Below are 10,328 nucleotides of genomic sequence, written 5' to 3'. Positions count from 1 at the left end.
TATATACAAGTTTAATGAATAAATATATCTTTATTTATTAAAATACACAATATAGATGATAAATATAGTTGTTAACTTGAAAAAAACATTTTTAGAAATGCCTTTTAAATTTCAATACATGTGATATATGTGATAAACTTCTAACACGACTTTGGTGATTTTTTTTAGTGCAGATAAAGACAATAAAGATAGTTCTCTAGTGATTTTAATCCATTTTTTGTTCTTCTCCGTCGATAACATCAATTTTACCTAAAACATTTCTCAGTAAATAAAATCATAAATGGGCTTTTCATATCATCATAATCAACGTTACGAACTTGAGGAAAAGATCAATATTTTCTATATGAAAAAAGAAAATCTCACTTACAATAAGACTCCAGTACTTCTTTATAGATTATTATCGATAAAATTTCCAAATTATACATGGTACATGCGGTAAAGTGGGGTTAAAGATCTTTACAATAGTAAACTATGGAAGGTAGAAAGAAGGAGAACAATCTGTCTATATGAAAAAGTTGTTTTTGAGCAGTCATTTATCGTAGGCAATAGATAATTTTCAACTTTTCTCCACCTTCCATAATAGTAAACAAACTATAACAGTATAACGAGATCAGATATTGGTTGGTAAGGTTGTTATTCTTTCCCGCATAACTTGTCCCTCGCCCCATATAAGTATACAGCAATTGAATACTCCGGAGTATCCTACTATTCTGTAAAACGAGGATATTCTAGAACCTGGATTTGGATATAAGAACAACTACGACAAGAAGTAATAGAAATAAAAAGAAATTTACAGAGGAAATTAGAAATACATCAACATTTTTTTAATTGAAACATTGATTTATATAAAATCCTTATTTTCTGTGATGTAAAATCTTCGGTATGATACAATATTAATTTTATATCAATCTTCCGCAATGGGTTTCAAAATTTACAAAGTCAACGATAATATAATGTAAATTTTCAATGGAAAAGAATTTTGCACATTTTCTAGCATCTTATAAACACAAACTCTTAGCTAATTTGGGTTATTTTGCCAACTTGATTTTATTATTTATTCGATTATTCATACATCTATTTTGAATTTTCAAAAAATGTTTTATTTTTTTAAACTATCGTATATTGTATTGACCAAAATCATAATTTCAATTTGCCAGTAGAGACGTTGTTAATCACTACTTAAAAAAAATTGTCTTTAAGAATGAAACAAGATAATGATTTATACTCAAATTCTGTGACAACAAATTTTAACAACTATACTCAAAGACCTCACTCGCCAAATATTTACCACAGCCCTCATTTATATTGAAGAAACCTCGAATAAGGTACATAAAGTTTAGAGGAGCGAAATTATCTAATAATCGATATATTAGAGAATATTTGAGTAACAATACCTCTTCAAGATCTTCCCTAATGCTAACATTTTCATATTGTATTTCTTCAATGTTAGAAATATATTGTTGCAATTCATCCTCTAAATCTTCAAGATGCTCTTGAAGCTCAAATTTCGATTTCTGCAAGGAACTTATTGTATCGTTTAACAAAACGTTATTTTTGGTTTCAGTTTCTACTTGTCTGAAAAAAAAACAATCAAAATATTTAAATTTATTCTGACTCACTCTCAAGTACCTGCAATTTCCTATCTTAGTTGACGAGATAATTCTGGTGAATACATATAGAATAGACAGATAAGATAAAATTAAAAGAATCAAATATAGAGCAGGTCAAAAACTTCAAATATCTTCCAAGACACTAACAAAAAATGGAAGAATGAAACAAGAAATAAACGAAAGAACTGGATCAGATGGAAGATTCTTAAATACAATTAAGATACAGTTTCTAGCCAAAAAGGAAATACCAAAACCAAAAAAAAAAACAGAAATAAATCTTAAAAAGTAGCCCACAAAAATGAAATTTCTGGAAAAATATATAATAAATCAAGATACGACAAAATATTTTGAATTTAAAACCAATTCAAAAGAAAATAGAAGGATAATTGAGATGGTTTCGCCATGTTATGAAAAAGGGAGAAGAACGATTAATAAGGAAGATATATGAAGCACAAACTTGCGGAAAAAAGAAAGGAAGATCGAGGAGGAGCTGCACTGAAGAAATTAGGATAACAGGAGAAGACAGAAGATAGGAGAGAATTGAAACTGCTGAAAAGATAGAAAGGCTTCAGGATTAAGTAAGTGAGTATATACTTAAATGACAATAAAAAATGTTTTTCATGGATATGAAAAAAGAAATACTTTAGAACACTAGCTGTTCCGATTTACTCAAAGTAGTGACAACTACATAAATGTCTATTTTGTTTGGGAATATGTAATAGCAGATAGAAAATAAACTAGAGATCCTTAAAGTTGACCCTTCCAGATGCCTGTCCAGAAGAAGAAACCGTCTACTACCAACTGACTATTTCTATGGAATATAGAAATATGACCTGTATAATGAAAGTATTGAGTACATTCTTTGTATCATCCAAATTATCGTTTTTATTATTGTCTAGGTAATTTGTTCAGTATAATGCCATCAGTTTTGTTTCGGACGCATTAATTCAATTTCAATATCAGTGAACTTACTGTTTAACTTCATTTAATTCATTCTCTTTCATTTCTAAACTTGATTTGATGTTATGAAGATTCATTTCTGTGGTATACTGCTTTTGTTGTAATTCCAAAATAATAGCGTTTTGCGCAAGAATTTCTTCTTTTTGACTCTCTATCTAAAAATAATAAAACCATTTAGATGATACAGTTTTTAAAACCAGTTTTTCGAAAAAGCGAAAAAATGTTTCTATGAATCGCTAGCCTTAGATATATATATTTTTTATTTAAAACTTAGTTGCAAATGCCAAATGTTATTTATGAAATTGTGAAATTAAACGGTTTTAAAGCAAAACCTCGTATTTTATTTCCTGCTCCATACTAAATACATTTACACTACTACAGTATATGGATAGTACTACACGATGTGTCCAACTTTTGAGTCAACATTCACCTTCTAACGTTAACTGAACATTGGAAGGAAGACTGGATGCAGTGGTGCAGACAAACGTGAAAAAATAAAGAGTTTGTGCGACTTGCCGTTATTGGTGTTGCGTATCGCGTTTCCATATTCACCAGTTTACTTTCTTCATTTTGTTTACGTTTTCGTGTACTCAATTATCATTACGTGCACAGAAACCAAAAAAAGTACATTGCTTAAAACGAATCGATTCATCCTATATTAGGAAGGCAAAAGAATTGATTACTTAACGAATATCCGTCATACAACATAGTACTTAGTAGAAGTACGTTAAAAATCACCAAAATACACAGATCTGTTTGCCGAATAATCTAGTTTAGTGAAACAAAACGAAAACAAATTGACATAGTTCAAAAATCATAACTTATTATTCAGATTCCTCTGAAAAACCAGCGACAATTCTCGTGAATAATAACAAAAATTTGCAAAACTACTCTACACTCAAAATTTTAAATGATGGGAACTTCAGTTTATTCACCCTAACCTTAATTTCATAAATTTATGTTGAACGCAGCAAAATTTAAAAATCAAATAAATAAATAATCGCTTTACATAACTCACTTGAGCCATCAAATCCATTTTTTCCTCTTTGCGTCTAATTAAAGTCTCTTGACTTTTGGCTAACTGTTCAGAACGATTTTTCAAGTCATATTTTGTTAGTTTTAATTGTTCCTTTGTATTGGATAATTCCTTTTGTATAGATTCTAAATCCTATGTAAAAAATGTATTACACTATCCAAGTACTAAACACAACAACATCTATTACCTGTATCAAAGTAGAATTAGCTTCTTTCATTACGTTATAATTATTTTTCGCCAATTGGCACAAACGAATTGCCTCTTCTCGTTTTTCACATTCAGATTGTCTCATAGTTTTCAAAAAATTAACTTGTATTTCCAATTGAGTGATCTGATAAAATTGTTTTTTATTAAAAATCTAGGTTATTTTATAATAATTATGTGACCAAGCCAAGTGAAATATACTATACCTGACTGAAGATGTCAAACATTTTTTGCAACAATTCTGTTGCATTTTCTATCGCACCCTCGTATGTATATAAAGTTAGTGTAGGCCAGTGTCAGTTGTTATTACTTGATGAAAAAAAATGAATAAACCAAAATTATTCCATATCAAAAACAACATAAGACAGTTTAAACTAATTTAACCTCAAAATATCTATTTTGGTTTTATTTACATTCACAATCGTAAATATGGTTAAATGTTAATGGGTTAATATGTATGTAATTCAAATGAAAACAGGATTAAAATATATAACTGTTACTTTCCGCGTGTAATAAAAATTAGGAACAGTCATTCAAATAAGACTTACGGAAAACGAAACGTAAATTCCTAGTTAATTAATAGATTTACAATTGATTCATGTATTATCACCAGAAATAAGTGATCATGAACAATTGCAAGCCAAAATATTAACGGGAATATGGTTCTAAATTGATTATAAAATTTGTATTATACGAACAGACTGAACAAGTTCAAGAGTGGTAAAAACGTAGATGCACTAAGGCCTGTTTCATACGTAAGTGGTTCCATTCGGTACGGTTCGTTTCCGATAGAAACCGGAATGAAACCTTATCACATATACACGGTTTTCACAATGTTTATATTATGTTTCGGTTTTTTTCCGTGTATACTCAGGCTAAGTGCATTGTTGGTTCTGGCCCTTATTTTTCTGTATAAAAAAATAAGTGAGCTTGAATAATTGCAAGCCAAAATATTAACGGGAAGTTGGTTTTAAATTGCAAAATTTTTACTATACAAAACTGACAGAACAAGTTCAATTAAGAGTGGTAAAAACGTAAATGCACTAAGGCCTGTTTCACACGTATGCGTTTCGGTTCGTTTCCGATAGAAACCGGAAACGAATGAAACCTTGTCTTACATACACGGTTTTTTCCGTGTCTAATCGGGCTAAGTACATTGTAGTGATTTGTGGTGCAATAAGAATGTTTGTTCTCTGTAGAAAAATGAAAAAAACGGAGATAAAGATATACAAGAATTCATTGGGTGCACCCTCATTGCTGCAAGAATTTATATACTATCTTTCTGAATCTAATAGACAACGGAGTCATATTTTTTAAATACTTAAGAATGTTAACTAAATAATATGATAAATTGAATGTGAAGTTGAAGGAATCTATTCGCGAAGCATCGGTGCACATCTTGTCGGTTACGACCGAAAACGAACAGAACCGCATACATATGAAACAGCAGCCAGCCAATAGGTCAATTTATCCCCACCTCAAGCTGAAAGATTTTTTTAGAAAAGAAAAAGTGAGTTCTGAGCAGTATTGTACTGATTATTGGTTTTGTTCTATAAATTTATTCAATCCAATTTGTTTACCAAATATAGTGAAGCCTTTCACAATAAAAAAAGCTTCCAAAAAACAACCGTTGTTTGCTAATAAGATACATATTGAAATCACAAAATACGTCAAGTGTTTTATGTTTTTATTCATGAGTCATTTATTATGATCTGGCGGATTCTATTTATTGTCCAAGAAAAGGCTTTGACCTTCAAGTAACACAGCATCATCTTGTCGGATAACGAAGGATCATTTTCCACAACACATTCCAAACAAGTGTTTAATTTTGATAGAGATGGCTACACGTGATCCCAAAATTGCGTTAGTGCAAAAATCATGTCTGTAATCGTGATTTTTTTACAACATCTTGTGATGTTAAGCTTTTATTATCTTTTTATCGCATAAATATTTGAAATAGCAGTTTTTTTATAATAATCTCAACATTCTGAATTGTTTTGATTCGTAAACCGAATTAATTATCCAATAGTAACAATGTTCTTTGTTGTAGACTTTATTTCTTCAAATGACATTGCACTTATAGAAAGACATGTCCTGTGAACCACTCTATCTCTAGTTCTACAAGCAAACCTTTGTCCTGTATCGGTAGCTTTACGGATTCAAATGTTATTGACTTTTTGGACATTCCCACGACTATAAAATGTAATAATTGATTCCCTATTTGTTTGTATAAGGTTTGTATAAAGAATAAAAGTGATTCTTTTTTAACCAGAACCACCAGCTTCAGCAGAAGAGGCTAAAGTTTTATCTGGCACAACTTTCCCAAAGCAATCCTGATTCATCTGCATTATATGTATATTTGTTTAGGACAAATGCCTTTTTCTCTCATCAAAGATCTTTTTTAGAATGCTTGATCAGCCTCCTCATTACATTACATTACATTTTGTACTTAATACTTTCAACTAACGTTGCACTGAAATCAGATCTTGTCAGTCGTTTATGATCGAATCTGTTTGGAACGTGTCTTCGTCTTTGCTCCAAAAACCAAGAAAAAAGTGCTTCTCCTAGCACGGGATTTTCTAACAAATTTAGCTGTTTTTAAGCCCGGACTTTTCCGGCTTGAGCACCAGACAAACGACTTTTTTCTTCTTCAAATCAATTATTGTCGATTTTCTAACATCATACTTAAGGTAAACAGAAGTTCTATATACTCAATCTTTTAAACAGAACAATAATGCACACTTTTCAACTATAGTTGATGTTTAGTGCTTGCGTTTTGGTGCAGAACCATTTTTATAACCTCTACAAACACGTGGCCCGCTCAGAGTATCATCTCCACGTGAGCTCACTTCTATAGTATAGACAAAGGACAAGATCAGTGTTTGGCCCTTAGAAACTATTTGAAAGTATTAAATTCAGCTGGAATTGTTATCAGATAACAACAAATTCCACAAATTTTTGTTACAGTATTGACGAAATGTTGAAAAAGTACAGGATGAAATAGAATCGCTGATGTGAATTTGGAACGTTAGGCAAGCATCATGAAATGAATGATAAACTCAATCTCCTCATTTTTCATTTTCAGTTTAGTTAATCAAAGAGTTTCAGCAACAAATAACAGCGTTATAGATTATCGAGATATCATTATCGAGATATCGATAGCTACTCTAATCGATAGTCGCTATTCCTTACCTATTTAAAAAAAATTATTTTTTCATTCCGTTTATCTATTAATGAACGAACCTGGTTAAGCTGGCGACCGCTTAGATCCGAAAGCGTTTGTAGACGCGTCTTACAACGACGCCAAGCGTGCACAAGTAGATACCCGTATAATTTACACACTACCCTGTCTCTATTGCAGCGTCGCGATGCATCAACTGTATTCGAGCCTTCCGAACGTCTTGTATCGAGTTCATTGAGATCTAATTCGGAATGTGTCCTGAAAAGAAAAGTAATATGAACCAAGATGAAGACAATACTAATACTAAGAGAATTACTAAATTAATTATTTTTTTTTTCTCTTTATTATTATATTATGACTCACAATATACAAAATTAAAACTCACTTTTTCTTTAATTTAGTCTTCGACGGTGTTATCTCCGCAACAGTTTGGGCTTTCGTAAGACAATTGTGTTTTTTCGGTTTCTGCAAATCTGTCAAAGCTTGTTCCAATTTCAACTTCATATTCCCGCACGGAATATTTGCGTTGAATTTTCTTGAAGAAGGAAAGGGAATTTTCGTTCTAGTTGTCACCTTCTTGATACCGTCTCCATCTCCACTACCACCTATTTTCGGTGTTGAAAATATATCCGTGGTACTATTATTTTCGCTCATGCTTCGTCTACTCTACTAGTTTTTATAGTATTTGTTGATAAGATGTCTTATTTTTTAAAAAATTCAACTTCTTAAATATCTCTATAAAATTAACTAACAGATTGTAAAAGTGACATATATCATAGCTTGCTACGCTAAAGCTTTATGTATCGGACGTCTCGAGGGAGCTAACCAAACATATTTAAAAATGACATTTTTAACGTTTTGCGTTGTCTAAATAAAAATCATATTCGATGAATATCAACATTAGACCATATAGTCAGTTAATCGACTGGTACTTTGGCCGAGAAAAACCGTTTTCTGATTCTATGCACGGAATAATAAACGAAGAAATGTATAGTCCAAGTGAAAGTCTTTTCTAAGTGGGTTACTATAAGAGTTTTAACGGCCTTGTCTTTATTCCCACAGAATATACCCTAAGAAGAAATGGAAACTCAGTGGAAACAACATGGCGGATTTTCGATGCCAGTGCCCTCGATGGTACGTGGCAGAACTAATCTATTTTCGCGGTTCATTTGAATTTACAAAACATATTACTTGAATACAAGTGAGCCTAAGAGCAAGTATGTTAATGAATATGTAAAGTGTAATTGTATAATTGTGTAGTAAATAAGGTGTGAAAATTAATAAGAATAAAAGATTTCAATATTTCGAAAATGTATTCTGCCGATCCCCAAAGGAGACAACAAGTACTTTCCTGGCTAGTGCCTCAACGAATATTGAATTAAAACTCCGCTGAGGAGCGTGATGTCAATCGACCTTTTTGTCGATATTAATATCCCCAATGGCTCACAGTTACAAGGGGGGTTATAACTACTGACTAGTTTCGACGTTGTTACGTCTCGTCAGAGCAGTTTAACAACCCTCGTTCTAGTCTCAAGCCGTATATATTAAAATGCTTAAGTCGATTTGTCCACTAAAATATGTCAAACAACTATATCAAATTCATCACAGATGGTATAGAAGGTTGTAGATACTTCTTTTGTCCGTAGAAAGAACAAAAGTATTATCCATCGTTTTGCCATAACTTGTCTGATGATCCAATTTCACACACATTGTCTTTAACTGCTCTTTGTTATTCTTCAAACTGTTTTTCAATTTTGATATTTGGGCTGTTGTATTCCGATGAACTTGATATACATTATTATTTTATTAGGTGTTAAATTGTTTTTAGTAGTTCCAGCTACAGTCAAAAACCCGATTTTTGTTTGTCAAAACTACTATTATATTGTGTAACAATGGAATTTGAAAATTTACTCGCCAGATGTTAAGGCATACACACTCGGACTATCAAATCTTCGACGATAATATCAGTGTATTTACAACATATGAATGTTCTTGGTTTACTATACAGTCATGATGTTAGGCATAAATGTGATCTTCATAAATGGAAGTAGACAATGAAGGCAGATGAAAGGTAGGAATACATGGGATAGTTTTATTTTTCAAATGTTTTGTATTGAAATTTGTAAAATCACAAATACACATCAGAAAAGCATTTGGGAAATTGAAAAACATGTTTATTTATCTTGACAATTGAGATTGACAGTAATGACACATTTTTATTTCACTAGCTCCACGATTGGTAAGTGGCAGAACTAAATTAGTGTTGCCGGAATTTACATGCAAGTTGACCTTCTTATTGGGTATGTTTTGAGGTATGGCCTGCATAAAAAATGTTTAATCCAAATAATAAATCTTCTGTACGTTATTTTTTTCTATTCTACATTAAAATATATTCAATATCAATACAAGCATATGTCCGCTTTTCAGGAGAAATATTTTATTACCAATAATTTTATTCCTTTGCCAATAAGTACAAAGATTACTTTGGTGTTTGGCAAGTGGTCATCGTTGTTAATTATGTTTAGGATTTTATTTCATTTGAAGCAATCTAACGGTTTGCGACTAAAATAAATCATTTGAGAAATATATCTTATTCATCTTGTTAACCATTGAAAATATATACATGGACAACAAAATCCAAGCCAAAGTGTACGGAGTGCTAACAGAACAAATAGCAGTACACAAAGGGATTCGCCAGGGAGACTCCTTAAGCCCCTTGCTTTTCAATATCATTATGGAGCAAATAATCAAGAAAGTAAGAAAGCTAAGGGGATACCAGATGGGGGATCGAAAAGTTACAATATTATGTTACGCTGATGATGCCGTTCTAGGATGATCTTCAAAGGCTTTTACATGTATTTAACTGCACAGCTAAATCTTTCAATAGGTTAATATCTACGTCCAAAACAAAGTGTATGACCACATCCAAAACTCCGTTAAGATGTAAGCTAGTCGTAGACGACCAGATAATTCACCAAGTAATGAAATTCAAATACTTAGGAATAGAGATTTGGAGACGTAGAGAACGAAATAAGAAAGCAAACAACCAAAGCCTTAAGAATAACAGCATGTTTGAACGAAACCATATGGCGAAATAAACATATCAGAATAGAGGCCAAATCAAGAATATACAAGGCCACGGTAAGACCTATAATGACACAGCCAGAAACGGCGAAAGCCAAAAGAATGAAAGTGCTGCGCAGGATAGCCGGAAAAACCCTTCTGGACAGGGAAAGAAGTGAGAACATCAGAAGATTATGCAAAATAGATGACGTCAACGAATGGGTTCTATCGAGCACATAAGTCGTATGGACAACAATAGACTGGTCAAGATAGC

At 31.8% G+C, this 10,328-nt stretch overlaps 1 protein-coding gene across 4 annotated transcripts; it reads right to left on the bottom strand.

The window, feature by feature from the left end:
• Positions 1-10: 10 nt before the first annotated feature.
• Positions 11-4,511, bottom strand: LOC130453283 (uncharacterized). Of its 4 annotated transcripts, none has more exons than XM_056792933.1 (6): positions 4,017-4,292; positions 3,794-3,937; positions 3,589-3,738; positions 2,583-2,725; positions 1,395-1,575; positions 11-249 (listed from the first exon to the last, which is right to left on the bottom strand). In XM_056792933.1, exons 1-6 carry the CDS (start codon positions 4,035-4,037, stop codon positions 112-114), a joined length of 777 nt encoding a protein of 258 aa, XP_056648911.1. In that variant the 5' UTR covers positions 4,038-4,292; the 3' UTR covers positions 11-111. The 4 variants fall into 4 exon arrangements, with proteins under 4 accessions (XP_056648911.1, XP_056648910.1, XP_056648912.1 ...); XM_056792932.1 differs by lacking the exon at positions 11-249 and adding an exon at positions 4,359-4,511 and having other exon boundaries at positions 259-1,575; positions 4,017-4,119; XM_056792934.1 differs by lacking the exons at positions 11-249; positions 4,017-4,292 and adding an exon at positions 4,359-4,511 and having other exon boundaries at positions 259-1,575.
• Positions 4,512-10,328: the final 5,817 nt, after the last annotated feature.

Source organism: Diorhabda sublineata, chromosome 2 (assembly GCF_026230105.1).
Source record: "Diorhabda sublineata isolate icDioSubl1.1 chromosome 2, icDioSubl1.1, whole genome shotgun sequence".
NCBI classification, from domain to species: domain Eukaryota; kingdom Metazoa; phylum Arthropoda; class Insecta; order Coleoptera; family Chrysomelidae; genus Diorhabda; species Diorhabda sublineata.
The sequence above is the reverse complement of the archived record's forward strand: the minus strand, read 5'-3'. Positions and strand labels throughout refer to the sequence as shown.